Source organism: Schistocerca piceifrons, chromosome 5, assembly GCF_021461385.2.
Source record: "Schistocerca piceifrons isolate TAMUIC-IGC-003096 chromosome 5, iqSchPice1.1, whole genome shotgun sequence".
NCBI lineage: Eukaryota > Metazoa > Arthropoda > Insecta > Orthoptera > Acrididae > Schistocerca > Schistocerca piceifrons.
In genome coordinates, this window is record NC_060142.1 from 210,895,442 (window position 1) to 210,915,751 (window position 20,310).

The 20,310-nt window shown below is 41.2% G+C and overlaps 1 protein-coding gene across 1 annotated transcript in view; it reads right to left on the bottom strand.

Moving 5' to 3' along the window:
• The window catches only part of LOC124797924 (protein PRRC1-like), a 75,685-nt gene that overhangs the window by 38,923 nt on the left and 16,452 nt on the right, over positions 1-20,310 (bottom strand). Inside the window, exons 2-3 of the mRNA XM_047261056.1 lie at positions 6,195-6,354; positions 1,827-2,053 (exon numbers count right to left, since the gene is read on the bottom strand). Of these exons, the coding sequence (XP_047117012.1) occupies positions 1,827-2,053; positions 6,195-6,354 (387 nt within the window). The remainder of the gene's footprint in view (positions 1-1,826; positions 2,054-6,194; positions 6,355-20,310) is intronic.

The following is a 20,310-nucleotide window of genomic DNA, read 5'->3' on the forward strand; positions in this document are numbered from 1 at the left end:
CGTTGGTAGATATCGAGGGGTATTCTGAATGAGGGTCATCTTTAACTCCCATCCAGCCATTTGTAAGCCATATGAACCATTCGTAACACCGAGTTTGGCTTAAGCACCCTTCACCACAGGCTTCCTGCATCATTTGGTGTGTCTGTAAAGATTTTCTTCAGTTTCACACAAAATTTAATGCAGACGCATTGCTCATCTCAAAATACCCAAACTGTGAGACACAATGTTCTATTCAATACAGCAATGAACAATAACTAACACGCACACAATACTGAAACTTCTGGCAGTTACACATTAAACACAGGCGTCAGCAAGGATCCCAACTGCATTTCACTCCCACACACCATTGGCGCAAAATTACGAATGTCCCGGAATTTTCTGAACAGACCTCGTATGCAACAACAGCAGCTAACACATAAATAAAAGATCGAAATCACGATTCAGTTCAATTCTCGAACTTCACTTTCTCGCAATCTACCCATGACTGTTGGTAATATCTCCTGCTGTAATTTATTCTTGCAACAACGATTACAGTTTAAGATTTATTTCGTTTTTAGAAATTTTATTATGGATTAATTTTCCTTCTTATTTCATCTGAATGTCACCATAATGTTTTAAAGCTGATTAAAAGCAGGCAAAGTTTTTACCCAGTATCCTAATATGCAAACAGCGGCCGTATTTCTCATTTGCAGCCCATTTAGTAAATCATTACAGTCTCTCATAATCAAATAAAATATCTAACTGGGTTCAGAATCACATAATTCTTTTGAAGGACAACATTTCCGCTTTTGAATGTGATCTATGCTTAAAAAGCAACATTAATGTTCGTACACAGAATCCAAACATTTATGAGAAACCTGTTCAGATAAAAGAGTTTGTAAGACGATTCAGTTTAGTACTATTTTCCTTATGTATTTCCACAAAATAATCAAATTTTAAGCTGAGCAATAGACTGTTGTAGTGGCTAGTTCATAGTTTCTTGTGTCTTCCCTGCACTAGCACCACCCAGATCAAATGCCATGTGATAGTTCGAGCAGCAGTGATACGGTATCAAGCACTTTGGCGTATCAGGAAATCTTAAGCCTGCTCAAACATGAGTAGTGTTTGACCAGCCCAGCCCTTCTGAATTCTTCAAAATAAATCTGCATCTGACCTATGCATAGTCTGTTAAACAATATAAAAATGTTAACCTCAGCAGCAATAGTTTAATCTGTGAATATAAGATGACCCTGTATTTTTCGAATGGTGCATTTGGGAAAAAACCTCTTCTTATAATCGGGCAAATACGGCATGTTCATAAAACCACAGAACAAATCATGTGTGTTGCAGTTACCTATCTAAATGAAGTTATCTTTCATTTAATACTTTGTAAGATGCACAGAGAAACACCTTATCTGAAAAACAGTGTATATTCCTCATGGCTGAGTATGACATGGTCCTCCACAAACTGTGTTCCACTAATGATGTTACTGCCTTGGAAGAACCTGCTACGATGTTCAGAAATCATAGGTGGAAACATCAGTGAAAGTGAGTCAAGCCGGGATGTCACTGTGGGTTCATTTCCCCAACTTAGTCCAGTCACTTCCAGCATGGATTTTCCACTGACAAAAAAACTTTACATATTGTAGCCCAAATGTTGCTCAACCACACAATTGTCCTACATTCATTCACAGTTCATGAAACAATAGAAATTATTTCTTTTTATATACATATTATATTATTACCATAATTATGTGCAATATGATGCGACTGAACTAAATTAAATTAATATATGCAATTACCAACGTAAGCTTAAATCAAATTTCGAGTTCAAGATAAATACTTACGTAAAAATTCTCTCATCTGTGGGTCCAAAGTAGTTATCATGGAGTCAACAGAATTTTTGGCTCTCTCTGCAACTTTTGATAAAAGACTCCCACTTCCAACTGCTCCCTTCACCCAATCAAACAAACCACCACTACTGTTACTACCACTTCCACTATCACCTGCAGCAGGTACATCTTGTGTCAGGGGAAGCACCATTTCAGCTCCTTTACTTTGGGGTATAACAGGACTGCAAAATTCAGATGTTAAAATAGATATTAGCAGTTAAAATACATGTATCACAACTTAAATACATTATTTTTCTCTATGCCAGAAACATTGATTGACATGTTTAAACAAACCGTTAACAACAAATCACACACACACACACACACACACACACACACACACACACACACACACAGGGAGTAGGGAGGGGGTGGGGAGACAGAGAGAGAGGGAGACAGAGAGAGGGAGAGAGAGAGAGAGAGAGAGAGAGAGAGAGAGATATATTTTCTACACAGATATAGATAAAAAAAAAAAAAAAAAAAAAAAAAAAAAAAAAAAAATACCACCAGCAAAAGGCTAATGGTACATAACATCTGAATCAAGCATATCATCAGGTCCCACTTGCAGGAGAGTCCAAGCCCTTGACTGCTTTCTGTACAGACTGCGATTTATTTTGTACTGGAATTTATCTGAGAACTACAGTCTCTTTTGAACTGGCCAGGGGCCACAGTCTTGTTCCAACTTTTATATTCTCTTTTGAGTGCTTTAAAATTCAAGAGTGTATACAATTATTTAGACACTGGTGTTATTTACAGCAAAATGTTTGATGAACACCTGGACCATGTAGTTCAAGTACTGTGTCACCTACTGAGGCAGCATTAACCATTAAACTGTGAAAAGTTAACCTGACGAAGGAGGAGAGATCATTAGTGGGTCACGCAGTTTCATCCAATAGTTTTAAGGATGGACCAAGAGCGCAAAAAGCCATTCATTTGTTTCCGGTGCCCAAGAATAAGAAAGAAATTGCGAGAGTTATCAGCATGCCCCCCCCCCCCCCCCCCAAAGAATTTGTCCAGAACTTATCCTAGCTGGCAAGTCCCCCAACTGAGGCACAAGGAGAGGTTTTTAAAAGAGGTGAATATCAGCTGGCATCTTTTAACACACTTAAAGCAGTGTTAGACAGAAAGCCAATGTTAGCCATACCTGATTTTGAGAAGGAGTTTGTTCTGATGCTTCCAATTCATGAATTGTAGTGGTCCTCTAACAGCAAAGTGAAGGGGAACAATGACCCATCACTTATGTGTCTAGATCTGTGTCTCCCGCAGATGAGGAGGATTCATTATATAAGTTAGAGGCACCAGCAGTGTCGTTCGGGTTTGAATGCTTTAGATTCTAAATCTTACCATCCCATGCGAAGTATGCCATTAACACCATAACACAAACATTTGGAATGGGCCATGACGAAGAAGCATAGACTGCCGATGAATGGCATCACATTATTTTCTACAATGCATCACAGTTCTACACTAATCCAGATGGCCAGTGTTGGCAAGTGTGGGGGTGAGCTGGGAAGCACTACATCACAGACATCTTGCAACCTCATTTGTTACCTCCGTCCCTGATAGCACATGCATATGTATAGGACTGGCTTGGATGTCGACTCCATCCCAGTGCTAGTATCCAGAATATCAAGTGCCAATAACAACAGTTGTGGGCCAATTTACCTCAGGAGAGGATACATCAGCGCATGCATCCAAGCCAGAAGGAGTGCATTGTGACAAATTTAAGTAGGCTCATACTGCCAAGTCCTTTGTGTATCTGCCGCCATTTCATAATCTTTGCACATACCCTCACAACCTGTAAGGTTTATATCTGTGGAGAGACTCACTGTTGATCAGTGTAAAGAAACAAAATAAACTAAGGTTTTGGTACATACTTGCCGTTTTCTCTTCTCCGCAATGAGAAATTCTAACTGTGAACAACAAATGGCAAACTTACTGCCACTGTTTATATCAAAATATACCTAAAATCTTAAACATAGCTGCAAAACAGCAAATGTGTAAATCTGAAGAGGTTGAAAAAACCAGCCAACCAGTTACAATGCAAAGGTTTATTGGCCCTTGACCTGGGTTTTGATATTTTTAAAAGTTTCTTCTACAGATGGAGTGGGCCTTGTTACATCACATGATGGTACGTACTAGCTGAAGCCGAGCAGCTCTTGTCACATATAAAATTGACAAAAACAAGAATTATCCCAAGCCATGGCCTTAGACAGCAGCCAGATTACATTTAGCATACTTCAGAATGAATGCTCACTCCTGTTACAATTTTAGGTAGACAAGAGCCTCTACCTGTGGGTATTTACTAGTGAGCACTCATTCTGAAGTACGCTAAATGTAATCTAGCTGCTATCTAAAGCCATTGCTTGGGATAGTTTTTGTTTTTGTCAATTTTATATATGACAAGAGCTGCTCGGCTTCAGCTAATATATACCACCATGTGATGTAACAAGGCCCACTCCTTCTGAAGAAGATATTTTTTGAAATATTGAAACCCAGGTCAAGGGTTCAACCTCTTCAAAATATTCCCAAATTACAGTTTTCATAATTTATCTTGCAGTTAATGCATTATTTTTCAGTAGTAACCTCAAATAATAAGGAGTGAAAGTGATGGCAATTTGCAACAATTCAATCAGTCAAATCATTCAATTCATATATCGTTCACTCATTTCATTTATGATCGATGACGCCCTAATTTACCCAAATGCATTCGATCACTTGTGGCTGATTTCTGCAGGCTCACTCAGACCTCTACATTACGACATACTCCAAGGCAATGTTCGGCCCAATATCCGGCTACTGGACATCAAGCTTATAGGATGGTTGGACATTGGGCAATCAGCCGAACACCTACCTGTTTCATCTGTAGTAAGAATGTAACATATAATTCAGTGCCCATACTGTTTTATGTTGATACCATAACCAGTTCCATATAAATTTTTATTCTGGAGATACTTTTGTTACTCCAAAAAGAATAATAATTTATTATTATTATTATTATTATTATTATTACTGTACTTCACACCAAACTCCTAACTTTGTCTTCAAAACTCTTGAACTATTTTTAAATTTCCCCAAAAAATCTAATACTGTGCACTGCATTTTACATTCCCATTCTTCTTTATGTAAATTCTGTCATCATCTATGGACCGATTAAGCAGAGTGGGGGAGGGGAGGAGTATTTTGCATTCTGGCCTGCTGAGTCAGATACTGGCATATCAATAGCTTGTGATCAATCAACTCTTCAGTTATCACTCACAGCAGACAGTGTGACAGGTTAGTCACGTAAACCTTACAAATACTTTCTGAAACTGAAACTTCCTGAGAGATTAAAACTGTGTACAATAAAGTACTCGAAAAAAAAAGGAATCTTACCTTTTGCAGGAAATGCTTTTAATGACTGGGAAATCCAAGAATGACTCATGACCCACACTGGACCTTTCGTAAACAGTGGATTAATCTATTCACAGATGGCTCAGCTAGGACTGGTTGTGCTCAGAGAATAATGTAACATTTGTATCTTTCTGCTTTGACAATAAATGCTGTGCACTATTGTACACAGGGGCTATATCAGCCAATTCTACTATTAACAATGCTGTAAAAAGCTGCATTGTTACATTTTTCAGTTTCTGTAAGTTTTACTTTAAATAATGCTTGATTCCAGCTGTTTGTACCCTTGTCCTATAGTACGGCAAAGGTTCCTGGCATGCTTACCATGCTATTTACTTTCATTTTGTGATATGTTTTTCTGACCCACACAATGTGTTCCCACATGTTTATCTAATGTATGTTTCTTGTCCTCCTTGCAATTTAAGTTCCAAATAAACTAACATGCATTAAATGTTTTAAGCTATTAATAGAATACTCCTTGATACAAGATGTTCAATAACCATTCTATAGATTTCACTTTATATCATAAATGATTCTACACTTCTGTGCTGAATTCGTCAACCACTTTTTAAGACTGTAATATGATAATGCAGCATTCTTGCAAAAGGGGATGATTTTTCAACATAACAAGTTTTATTCTTAATTTGTGTGCATGTTATCTGTGAACTGCTTTATAAATACCCCTTTAATTCTACCACCATTTATGTCTCAAAAGTACCCAAATTAATAAAAGTATTTATAAGCTTCCTACTGAGGAATGGCAATATACAGATTACGGATGTGCAGCATATTCTCCTGTTTCTAGAAATGCTTAAAAAATTACGATATTTGGTTTTAAATTACAGAAGTATGGCACACAGAACACAATATGTCACTGTACTTCCTAGACTTATTTTAAAATAGCAGTAATATTTTAGTGTAACAAAGATTTACCTGAACTTTGTTTCATGGAAAATTGGTGCTGCCTGTGTAGTAACTGGTTTTAAAACTGTATCTGCTGGTGGAGATATAAAACTTGGTAGCTCAGATGGTGGTGGCACATTGGACAGCAAACTACCAGCACTCAAAGGCAATGACATTCCACTTCCTGACTCTAGCATAAAGAAGAAAATATTTAATGAATAATATGTTCCCATATGCATTCCCTTGTAGACCAACACACATTTGTGGCATTTTTATGCTTTTAGCACATTAAAAAACAAATTTATGTTCTGTAGGGAGAGAGCATATTTGACACCTGTAGTTGTGTTGACTTCAGCAATAGACACAGTATTTGGAATAGTTTGAAACCATACACACATCCACATGCACGTGTGTGCATGTGCTCCCACTTCCGCACCCACTCGTGCCCAGATTGCCTGCTTACACTCTACAGAAATACTACTCAGTTTAATATAAAGGGTGAAATTTCATACATATAAATTATACTTAGCAACAGAACCTTGGTTTAAAATTGTACATTCCAATATTGCCACTATTTCCATGGAATGTGTATTGAATGGTACCCAAAAACTCCCTATATTAACTATTCTGGAAAATTATCAGTGAATTTTTTAAGATAACACACTTAGTTTTAAACATGGAATACCATTTACTTTTATTAGCGAATATATAACTTTGTTTCATTCAGAAGTGTGTGCCACAACGAAACAGGAAACCTGTTACATGAAAATAATGGAGCTAATGTGCTCTAAAGGTATTGTCAGCAAGAGCGACGGTGATTGTTTTCTCTTCCTGCATGCCACAAAGGTGATTAATGCTTAAATGTTTTGTGAAATCAAGGATAAAATTCTTTTTATAAAAAGGAAAACAAGGCTTTTTGTTTACAGTGTTACATTATGAATATAATACATCAGAAAAATACAAACTTATAAGCAAAGCCAATCAATAATGTTACTATGGCCACTAAGGCTACTATGAATTTAAGAGCCATATAAAGTTAAGTTGCTACGAATGTACAATTGCCCAAAGGCGACCATGTTATATCAAAGACAGAAAAGAGCTACCAGATGATGAAGAATGAATCGAATGAATCAGTGATAGCTAGTTACTGCTTGGTATTCATCAGACAAACTACAACAACACTGGTATTATTTAGACAATCAACAACAACATATGGCACTGTGCATTCAGTAACCTCCATCCACGTGTAAATGCTTTTAAGGCATTTTTATTGGCTAAAGTTACTTGTAACCTGGCTCAAAGAGGTTACTACTATAGTATTTTATGCCTCTACCTGTCTTGCTCTATAAATTGTCAATAACAAAAGGAAGAGTTTAAAATGAAATTGCAATACAACAGAGAAACAAAAAGATTTATTTACCACAATATGGCATACAAAAACTGTTAAGACCACTAGATAGCATAATATGTGCTTCTGTAGTCTGGTCTGATGGGAGAGGTGACGGGAGCCACATGAAAAATACAACAATAAGAAAAACTGAAATAGAACCTAGGTATGAAACTGCAAATGTGATCGAACATTGTGAGAGTAAAAATTCACAAAGTTGACAGAAACAGGACATGTTTGTTTAAATCAAATGCTCTAGATGCCAATTATGTTGCATTTTATTTACATAACTAGTTTCAACTTTATTATGACTCAATATCAAGTGTATGAAGTGTTGATGCAAAGGATAATGAGTAAATTCAGATGACATGTTGTCAGCTGGTGTCAAAACCGGCCAATTTTTATTCCGGCCGACACTGACATGTGTCATTCAAATTTAATCGTCTGTCTGGATTGTACTCAGCATTAACTTATAACAATCTTAAATACGACTTGAGTCAAAACTGACTGCGTGAATATTTTGCAGTTCCAAGGCATTCTTTTATTTTCCAGGAGGGGTTAATAATCATTTGCAACCCTTGCTCGGCCAAAACTTTTCCAATGCAGTTAATAATCTTGTTGATTAAATAATGAAACCTGTCCCAGTTACACATTTTTTGCTGTTTAGTATGTGCTAAGCAACAAAAAATAAGTAATTGGGGCAGTTTTTATTATTTAAATCACGAATGACACACTGCACATTTTCCCGAAATGTCTAATAAGATGAATGAAATTTTAATCTTGTTAATGAAATGGAGGAAAGCTTTCCCCTTCAACTGTCATTTCTCCTCATTATTCCTGGAATTCTCTTCCTGACAGTAGTGCTCCTACCACCTCCTCACTGAAGCAACACTTCTTTTCTTAACAGCCAACTTTAAGTAACTGTGTTGTTATTGTAATTAGACTGGCTCACATACTTTATTTGCCTTACGTGTCAATAAGAAGGTGGAACAAACTCTACAATCAAGAGGAGAGAAATCCAGAACAAATAAGGGAGAATTACCACCAAAGGGGTAAGTTCTCCAACTTTTCATTAACAAGATTACTGAAATGCCCTGGTAGATTAAAACTGTGTGCCACACCAAGACTCGAACTCGCGACCTTACCTTGCCTTGCCTTTCGCGGACAAGTGCTCTACCAACTGAGCTACCCAAGCACAACTCACAACCTGTCCTCATAGCTTTACTTCCACCAGTACCCCATCTCCTACCTTCCAAACTTCACAGAAGCTCTTCTGGAACAAGATTACTGATCGCATCATAGAAAGTTTTGGCCAAGTATGGAGTGTTATCACTTGTCACAGATGATACCATTCCATACAGAAAAACTATGTATGGAATGGTGCAAAAGTAAAAAAAATATGAGTTTATCTTGTTTTCCTATAACAAGTAACTGAACTGTTCCTGTAAATTGTTCAAATGTAAAAATGTATCTAACAAGCCCCCTACACAATGTCAAAGAGTATAATATGAATTATTAAACACCACGTATTCTTCGGAAATCCCACTTGAAACAGCTTGTAAGAGCCCACAAAGCATCAAACTGATTGCTGGAGAACCAAGACAAACACCTCACCAACCAACATTAATCCAACAGTATTGAAGGGCAACAATAGATTATATACCACACTAGCGAACTGTCCCAGCTATGCATGGATAGCATTAAGTATCTATGGCCAGACAACTTTACTGGCATATTTTATTTAGTTTGGGGGCCATGAATAAAACTCAGAGAACAATGTTGTGTATGTGAATGTCATCACTTTCTTCTAAGCAGTACTCACCAGAAAAGTTGTATGGCAGCATGAATATTGTGTGTAGCATTTTGAAATCGCGTTTTGAGTGATGCCAACGATGGAAGCATGTTGTGATGTAAGTAATATGTTTACAACCAATGTAAAAATTGTATGCGAATCGTGGGTGTATGTGTGAGTGATTCCATATGTATATGAGACTGAGGCAGTACAAATAAAAGAAAGAAAAAACTACAAAAACAATGCTTTTTTTTTGGGGGGGGGGTAAGTAAGCAGGCTGCCTGCAGATAAATAAACATTACTAATGGTGATTGTTAGGGGTTGTTCACGCTTGCACTGCTGTTGCTTGTAATATGGCACAGAGGGGAATCCATACACTAAAGACATCAGAATACGGAGCAGTGCTCCGGAAGCCAATACCAAAAAACATTGGTGCCAATGATGAAGGCACACCCGACACCACAGTCTGTCCGAGACCCATCAGTGTACACAAAGGTACTATTGTGACATTCTGTGTGAAGGTAGTGAAACTGAAGGCAATAGAGCAACACTGGAGTAACAAATGAAGGTCAAGGTGAACACGGCCCACTGCAAGAAGCCAAGGTGGTGAAGGGTTTACATTCAATGGAAAAGTGGCAGTGGCTGCCTGAGCAAGAGCCAAATGCGAACTCCAGGAGTTAACAGAGAGAGGGACACAGCCCATACTGGTGATCATAGGAGTCACCGAAGACGGAGGCACAGGATGAGGGCCATACATGGTTAACAAACAGCATGCATATCTGCTGAGGAGAAAGTCATGGCAGTAGGACAGCAGTAGTTCGGCAGCTTCTGCATGCAGACTCTCAACCAGGCTAGTGTAAAAGGCACCAGTAGCTAAATGGATGCCACGATGGTGGATAGTAGGCCTATTGAGACGGCATATGAGGGACGGACATGCAAATGTATAAACAAAACACCCATAGTCTAGTTTTGAACAGACAAGGGACAGGTACAAATGGACGAGGGCGACTGAATTTGTTCCTCAGGAATTACCACTGAGGATACATAGGACACTGAGGGACCACATATAGCCGGGCTGCGAGGTAAGACACATGGGAGGACCAAGTAAGTTTCCTATTAGCATGAGCCCTAGAAATTTCATAGCTTCAATAAATGAAGGAGTAACAGGCACAAGAAGAGAAGACAGAGGAAGAAACCAACTGCACAGCCAGAAATTCATACAATGTCAGTGGAAAAACGAAAGCCACTGTTGATGCTCCATGAGTAAAGATGATCGAGACATTGCTGATAACGCCACTCAAAGAGGCAAGTCCATGGAAAACAGCAATAATGGCAAAATTGTCAATGAAAAAGAAGCCGCAGATGCCAGGGAGGAGAAAGGCCATTATAGGGTTAATGGCAATTGCAAGGACGATGACGCTAAGGACAGAATCCTGCGGCACACCGTTTCCTCCGATAAGGGCGCCCAACAATGCAGAAGTCACATATAGATTGAAATAATTTCTGAAGGAAACGAGGCAGGTGGCCATGAAAGCCATATGTGAAGAGAGTACAGAGGATACCAGTCCTCCAGACGCTATTGTTGGCTTTCTCCAAATCTAAAAATGCAGCCACAGTCTGGGATTTCCACAGAAAATCCATCCATGACGTGGGTGGACAAAGTGACAAGATGGTCAACGGTAGAATGGTGCACCTAAATTCCACACTGTGCAGTGGTAAATAAATAGCGAGACTTGGGCCATCATACAAGCTGGGCAAGAATCATATGTTTCATAACCTTGCACACACAGCTGTTGAGAGAAATGGGGCAGTGGCTAGAAGGAAGGTGTTTGTCCTCACCAGGCTTAGGTATGGGTATGACAGTGGCTTCACGCCAGCATCTGGAAAAAGTGCCCTCTGCCCAGATGTGGTATGTCTGAAGGAGAAAGTCCTTGCCTGAAAGAGAAAGGTGCTCCAACACATGAATGTGATCATCAGCTAGTCCCGTGGCGGAGGATTAGGATGAAGTGAGAGAATGATCTAGCTCACTCATAGTAAAGGCAACATTAAAGCACTCACTATTCTGAGAAGAGTATCGCCCCAGCCTCCTCTGCTTGTTTCCGATGGAGGAAGGCACGTTAATAGTGAGAGGAGCTCGAAATCTCCACAACATGGCGGCCCAAGGTTTTGGAGATTGCAACAGGGTCCACTATGACATTGTCAGTGACTGTAAGACCGGAAATTGGAGAATGGACCTTGGTCTCAGAGACCCATCGGAGGTTGGCCCACACGGCGGAAGAGAGAGTGGAACTGTTACAAGAACTAGTTGATGAAATCCAGCTAGCATTTTTGCCATCCCGAAGAATGTGATGACACTGTGTACACAACTGTTTATAATAAATGCAGTTTGCCATCACAGGATGACAGTTAAAAACGTGGAGAGCATGCCTCCGCGGGCAAACTGTGTTGCAACATGCCCCAGTCCACCAAGGGACCAGGACACGGCGTGGTAAACAGAAAGTGAGAGGAATGGAACGTTCTACGGGCGGTAAGGATAATGTTTGTCAGATATTCTACCTGACCGTAGCAACTGGGGAAGTTTTGTTTGTCGAACATTGCCAGGGAGGAGTAAAGCCTCCAGTCGGCCTTAGATGGGGTAGGAGTCAGCAAACAGATAGCACACAGGGAATGGTCACTAGAGTATGTGTCAGAGAGAACGGAACACCTGATGCGATGAGCAAGCTGTGCAGTGCAGAAGGATAGGTCAAAATGGGAATAGGTGTGCATGGAGTCTGAAAGAAATGTGGGTGCTCCCTCGTTAAGACAAATGAGGGTGAGTGAGAAGGTAAGCCAAGAGGACACCTCTCGGACACGTCTGAGCTCTCTCATTTCTCCCAATCTTGGGACAACCCTAAAGGGGATGGTGCACATTAAAACCATCAAGCAGCAGAAAGGGGGTGAAGTAGCTGCCGAATAAACAGGAGGAAGTAAGCCCTGGTAACACTGAATGATGGAGGGATGTAAACAGTACAAAGGATAAAGGTCAAATGAGGAAGGAAAATGTGGGCTGCAACAGGAAGCCAGGTAGTCAGAGAGATGGGTTGATGTCATCCTGGATGAGCAGCATGACTCCCCCTTAAGATGGAATGCCCTTCTCAGGTGGGGAAAGGGGAGGGGGAGGGGGGGGGGAAGGTCAAAGCGGACCAGGGAGAAATGAGAGAGCTCAAATCAGTCGCGCGGACACAATTTTGTTTCCTAGAGGCAGTGAACACGTGGATACGATTCTAAGAGCAGCCGTGTAAGTCCTCTTTGTTGGATCGAAGGTCACAAATGCTCCATCAGAGGAGAGTCATGACAGGGAAAGGGCAGGAGGGAAAAAATGAAGGGGTGTCACCTCGGCAGCTGCTGAGTGCCAGCCTTCGAAGACTCAATGCTATATGGCACAGAAGCTGGAGGATTCCGCTCCACGAGATCTACAGAGGCATCGGCATTCTCCTTCTGTCAGTCTGCGGAGTCCAGGGCAGAAAAACGGTTGGTGGCGCACATCGGCGACATGGAGGTCGGCCGGGCGAGTGTATCACGTAGCACCATTGAAGAGGATCTCCAAGTCACCGAAGGAGAAGACTGTTTGCCTTTGTTTGATTTCTTGGAACCTTTACAGTTGGTAGAGGAAGACTCGGATGTGTGCTGGCTGGAGGGACATAAGAAGTTTTCGCGGGAGTATTCCTTCTTCGCAGGAGTATTCCTTCTGTCCTTTCCGGCCTGCCAGTTGTGTAGCAGGTGACTTCATCCTGTAAGGTGAAATTTTAGTGGTTTGTTGCAGGGCAGCGACTAGCCAATAACTTGTGAGTGACCAGGTAAGGCTATTTTTCCTTTATCCAGATCTCCTGGACAGCCCGTTCATCGAGATATGCAGGACAATCTCAGGAGGAAGCAGCATGGTCACCATTGCAGTTGATACAGCAGGAAGGAGGAAGCGGACAATCACACTCATAAGCATCCCTACCGTAGTTTACACAACTGGCTGGGTATTGACAGGACATTCGAGTGTGGTTGAAACGATAACACTGGTAGCAGCTCATCGGGTTTGGAATGTACGGTCGGACTGTGATAACTTCATAATCAGCTTTGATCTTGGATGCAAGCACCACTCTATCAAAAGTAAGAAAACGTGTGCTTGTGGGCACTAAGGATGCATTTACCTTTTCCATCAACCACTGAACTGCAATGCCATCCTGATCAGAGAGGTATGTTTATATTTCTGCCTCAGTTAGACCAGCAAGCAGCACGGTGTAAACAACAGCATGGGAAGAATTCAGAGTTCTATGGGCCTTGATATGAACAGGATAGTCATGGCGCAATGAAGCTGCAAGCAGTTGTTGTGCTTGAGAATCAGAAACAGTCTCTAGAAGCAAAGTGCCACTGCATAAACAAGAGCAGGATTTCACAAGGCCAGCAACTGCATCCACACCTTCCTGAATAAGAAATGGATTTACCATTGGGAAGAACTGACTCTCTTCAGCACGTGGAATCATGAGGAATTGTGATGCAGCTGGGAGGGTCTCTGGATCTTGAGATTCATTCCGTTTATGTTTGGTAAACGTTGACCACGAAGATGATGACTGGCTCATTGTGAGAAAATCCCCTACGATTGCCAGCATCTCCGATGGCGCACTCTTTCCAACTCGGGGCCCTCCCTCAGAGGAGGGGGGGGGGGGGGGGGCACCTCACCTGCCTTAGGTAATTGTTCACACCCCAGGTTACACCCCCTGTACACCAGAAAGAGGGACCAATCAGAAATTTGGGAAGTTAGCAGCCAGAAATTTGGGAAGTTAGCAGCTCAGGCAATCACCCCTACCTGGGCTTGGGCAGTACCAGCGGGTACGTGCAAACCCTACTAGTCCGCCTGGGGCTAGCAATTACATGTTACCCAGTCACCTATTATGTGTCAGACGTGTGGCCCATCCTTCAGGAGTGCACAGGGAGGAAGAAGAACAAGAGGAATCTCAAATGCCGAAGTGGAGGAAGGATAGGACAAGGTGAACAAAGAAAGAAAAGGGACAAAAAACAGTGGTGAGACAATCAGCTACTGGAAATGCGGAACACATCCCCAAAAAAACCCCAGCCATGTTCCCCAAGGGAGGGGTAAAGGAATAGCAAGAGGATAGACATGCAGCACAGAAGACAAAAGACGTTGGGAAAGATGGGGGGGATCCGTGGTACCCAAGCAAGAACCCGCCAAAGAGTGACGAGCCCCCTGGGGTGTCACGTTGCTGGTCTGCAGATTTCTGGGACACGATTCTCAAAAGGGGGCCCTGTCACCAGTAGACTTTGAAGGAGGACACTGCTTCTCCGGAACATGTGTGGAGTGCTTCCAAAGATGCCATAGTAATCACATTGGGGAGGGTCCAACACCTCCATAATAAAGTTTATTCGCCTCAATATGAAAGGTTGTTGAGGAAGTAAATATGCCAGGCGTTGCTAATGACCTGACCAAAGAAGTGACAAAATTTGAAATCACTGAGACTGAATGCAAATGATAGTATTTTTTTCTGGATGTCAAATTATGAAAGATGATTGGTGGCCTTCACCTGCTGCATTTTGCACTCCCTGATCAGGGAAACGCACTGGGGATTCCCACAACTGACAGACAGGTTGTAGCACACATGGTGAATTTTCAAGAAGCAGCCAGTCACAGTCTCCACAAATTGGATCATATGTACACAGCGAAGAGACATGTCCGAAGAAGCACTTCATCAGGTTGGGAAATACAGCTTTACATCACAGCAGCAGACAATTATCTTGACCTCCTTTGGAATCAAATCCTCCTCAAACACAGGGACCTACACGTCATTATCAATCTTGTTGTCTGGCAGGCTTCAACATACATGATTTAAGAAATGAATCTTCACATCTCCAAGTGTTTGTGTATTTCTTGATCCATGAACTCCATTAGGTCCAAGTGAAAAAGTAATCCCTGTAACATGTAGAGGTTCTTTCGGATGTTATACTAACAGGTACATCACAAAGTTGTTTAGGATTTGCCGTCTTAAGCACATCGTAATTTACTAAGGGAAGAGAGCACGCAAAATACATTTTCAATTTTCTCCATGAAGAATATTGGCATAGTTGAGAGAGAGGGAGAGAGGGAGAGAGAGAGAGAGAGAGAGAGAGAGAGAGAGAGAGAGAGAGAGAGAGAGGGGGGGGGGGGGGGGGGCCTCCATCTGTTTTGGGTGTAAATCAGGAACTGAGGGGAGTAAGTGTCTAAGTCCCTTGGTTTTGTTTTCCTGCCATGGCATGACCAAGGAGGGAAAATTCCTAGGGTCATAACAATGCACAATGAATGGCGGCCAGTTTGAAGAGACTGATGAAGCCTCATGCCCACCAGATAATAATCATGGTCATTCCATGATGTCAAATGTCCGCCAAGATGCACCTGCACTGAATGAGTAGCTGCAACAGGCTTTGTTCGTACTGCACATTTTTCTAAATTTTGATCAAGATAAATTCATGCTGCAGTGTTGTTCTTTGGCATACCATGTAGAAATTAGCACAGAAACAGCGAAGTAAAAAGATCCATACAATTCGCACATTTATTTATATGTAAAAGACAACTTGGGGATTTCTTTTTGTGTGAGACTGTGTGTGCAAGATTTGTGTGCCAATGTGAATTTCTACATTTGCATACTTTACTGTTCGTGACGCTTCTGCATAATTTTCCATTGACTTTATCAACTCCAGCTTGTATTGTGATATATTGTGAAATTTCAAACTTACATGAGTGCTGTGATAATCTTGTACTGCTATTGTCAATTGTAGGCTTAAATTTAATTGTGCTCTTTTAAAAATTTTTTAAGAACAGTAGACCTATCGTCATTGGAAACAACCATTCTCTCATTTCATTGTATAATTACGTGGGAAATAGGTTATTTTTGAGAATTTTTTGATGCTTAAAAAGCTGTATTTTCATAAGTTACCAGTATGAGTGTTTTTGGATAACTTATTTCATAGCAAATCAGTGTTTGTGATTAAATGTTACTGCTAAAGAACAGATCACCGCTAATTTCGTTGTATATTGATGCAAATAAATGAGTATTTTTGAGAATTTTCTGAAGTTACTATTGTCCAGTGCATAATCTAATCATAGTAAATCGGAGTTTGTGATTTAGTTACTGTAGCAGATATTCTAACTAACATATGGTACTTTTATTACATCTTGTTTTGCCTTGAAGAAGAGTATATATACCACCTAAATTTATCGTAAATTAACAAAATTTTAGAGCTCGCTAATAACAACAATTAACCTCAAAAAGTTTTAGGAAATTAGTAATTTTTGCCACAGGTTTTTCTGTTGCCTTAATGGGAATCTTGTTTTGTGCATTTGCTTCAATACTTATAGGGAATTAGTGTTGTGTCTAGGCAAGACAGACTAGACACAATGCGAGGAAGCCGAAAGGCACGCGCTATAAGCTCACGCAGGATGGCGTGAGGTCTGAAACAGGATACGTAATGAATGCTATAAATAAAGGTACGTAGCTTCCGGAATACTTAACTTTAATCCATCATTTGTATACAGCGTTCTTGATGATACAAGTGAGACTCTCTCTAGAAATGGTTAATGGCGCCTTGCTAGGTCGTAGCCATTGACTTAGCTGAAGGCTATTCTAACTATCTGCTCTGCAAATGAGCGAGGCTGCGTCAGTGTGCATCACTAGTTACGTCGTCCGTACAACTGGGGCGAGTGCTAGTACGTCTCTCTAGACCTGCCGTGTGGTGGCGCTCGGTCTGCTATCACTGCAAGTGACGACACGCGGCCGATTTAAAGCTACCACCTAGCAAGTGTGGTGTCTGGTGGTGACACCACAATTAGTACTTTCTTTTAAGTCAACAGATATAAAAGATAATCAGCAAGCTTAGTTTAAAGTTATTTGCTAACTGTCCTGTAAGAAATTGCCTGCTGCGGATTGGTGTGTGGGAATAATTACTGAAAGTCATGTACCTGTAATACTGATACCAAAGATAACTCAAGTACTATCTACATCTACATACATACTCAGCAATCCACCATACGAGGCGTGGCGGAGGGTATCTCACACTACAACTAGCATCTTCTCTCCCTGTTCCACTCCCAAGCAGAACGAGGGAAACATGACTGCCTATACGCCTCTGTACGAGTCCTAATTTCTCTTATCTTATCTTTGTGGTCTTTCCGCGAAATGTAAGTTGGCGGCAGTAAAATTGTACTGCAGTCAGCCTCAAATACTGGTTCTCTAAATTTCCTCAGTAGCGATTCACGAAAAGAACACCTCCTTTCCTCTAGAGACTCCCACCCGAGTTCCTGAAGCATTTCCGTAACACTCGCGTGATGATCAAACCTACCAGTAACAAATCTAGCAGCCCGTCTCTGAATTGCTTCTATGTTCTCCCTCAATCGGACCTGATAGGGATCCCAAATGCTCAAGAAGTGCTCAAGAATAGGTCGTATTAGTGTTTTATAAGCGGTCTCCTTTACAAATGAACCACGTCTTCCCAAAATTCTACCAATGAACCGAAGACGACTATACGCCTTCCCCACAACTGCCATTACATGCTTGTCCCACTTCATATCGCTCTGCAATGTTACGCCCAAATGTTTAATCGACGTGACTGTGTCAAGCACTACGCTACTAATGAAGTATTCGAACATTACAGAATTCTTTTTCCTATTCATCTGCATTAATTTACATTTATCTACATTTAGAGTTAGCTGCCATTCTTTACACCAATCACAAATCCTGTCCAAGTCATCTTGTATCCTCCTACAGTCACTCAATGACGACACCGTCCCGTACACCACAGCATCATCAGCAAACAGCCTATCCAAAAGATTATTTATGTAGATAGAAAACAACAGCGGACCTACCACACTTCCCTGGGGCACTCCAGATGATATCCTCACCTCCGATGAACACTCACCATTGAGGACAACATACTGGGTTCCATTACTTAAGAAGTCTTCGAGTCACTCACATACTTGGGAACCAATCCCATATGCTCGTACCTTAGTTAGGAGTCTGCAGTGGGGCATCGAGTTAAACGGTTTCCGGAAGTCAAGGAATATGGCATCCATCTGATACCCTTCATCCAAGATATCATGTGAAAAAAGGGTGAGTTGCGTTTCGCAGGAGCGATGCTTTCTAAAGCCGTGCTGATGCATGGACACAACTTCTCTGTCTCAAGGAAATTCATTATATTCGAACTGAGAATATGTTCAAGAATCCTGCAACAAACAAATGTTAAGGATATTGGTCTGTAATTTTGAGGATCCGTCCTTCTACCCTTCTTATATACAGGTGTCACCTGCGCTTTTTTCCAGTCACTCGAGACTTTACGCTGGGCAAGAGATTCGCGATAAATGCAAGCTAAGTAAGGAGCCAATGCAGTAGAGTACTCTCTGTAAAACCGAATTAAAAATCCCATCAGGACCCGGCGATTTATTTATTTTCAACCCATTCAGCTACTTCACAACCCCAGGGATGTCTATCACATGTCCTCCATATGGGAATCTGTACGAGACTCAAACGGCGATATGTTTGTACGATCCTCCTGCATGAGAGATTTCTCAAATGCTAAATTTAAAATTTCAGCTTTCGTTTTGCTGTCTTCTGTCACCAGGCCAGACAGATCAAAGAGTGACTGGATGGAAGCCTTCAACTCGCTTACCGATTTCAGGTAAGACCACAATTTCCTTGGGTTTTCCGCAAGATCTTTTGCTAAGGTATGACGGTGGTAGTGGTTGAATGCTTCACGCATTGCTCTTTTTACAGTAGCACGAATCTCAACTAACTTTTGCCTGTCCTCATTCTCCCAATCTTTCTTGTACCGCGAGTGCAACTGCCTTTGCTTCCTGAGCATTCTCCGAATTGCGCTGTTAAACCACGGTGGGTCTTTTCCGTCCGTAACCCACTTTTTCAGCACATACTTGTCCAATGCGTGATTTACAATGTGTTTAAAACTTGCCCATAATTCTTCCACATCCATCGTACCGGAAGTAAATGAAGTTGATTCATTTAAGTGGGATGCTAACAACTGCTTATCTGCTCTTTCTAGAAAGAATACTCTCCTAGCCTTCTTGACCAACTTCTTAACTTTCGTAACCATAGTCGTAATGACAACATCCTGATCACTAATCCCTGTCTCAACACTGACACCGTCGATGAGGTTGGTCTGTTCTGTTCGTGGCTGCCAGATCTAAAATATTTCCATTACGCTTTGGCTGTCATTTAGCTGCTCAAGACAGTTTTCAGATAATGTGTTCAAAAGTAATTCACACAACGGCTTGTCCGTACCACCTGTAATGAATCCATAGACATCACAGTCTATACTGGGTAGGTTGAAGTCTCCTCCGACTAATATAGCATGATCTGGGTACTTCTGCGATACAGAATGTAGACTCCCTCTGAATGATTCTAGAACTGTCATGGTGGAACCTGGTGGCCGGTTATAACACCCCACAATTAACTTGTGGATCCTGTCTGCTCTGCAGAAAGTACAGATTGGTCATTACTCGTCCACTTGATGGCAAAAGGTGTTTCAGTGGGAGATTGAGAGGTCCTGTACATTGTGGTTGGGAATCAGGGAGGTCTCAGAGTGTTACACCAATCCCCTCAACTAACAAGTTCAAGATGCTCTCTTTCAATGAAACTGGGCCATTGGGACTCGCTTCACTTGCTTTTTAGAAACCTATTTTGTCCAGTGTCAAGAGGAGACACAAGCAAAATGGTAGGGTCTATTAATCTCAACAGTTCAAAACATGCAACAAATGATGATACCCTTTAGGAAAAGGGAAATGGCAGCAAGGAACAGGAAAGGACACAAGGTGCACACAGTGTGTATGGCTGGGGATCTCATTCAACATGTTGAAGAGGCTATTCTGGCAGCTACTGAGAAAACAGGGTGCAAGCAAATGCACACTGGAACAAATGATGCCTGTCATCTAGGCTCCATTG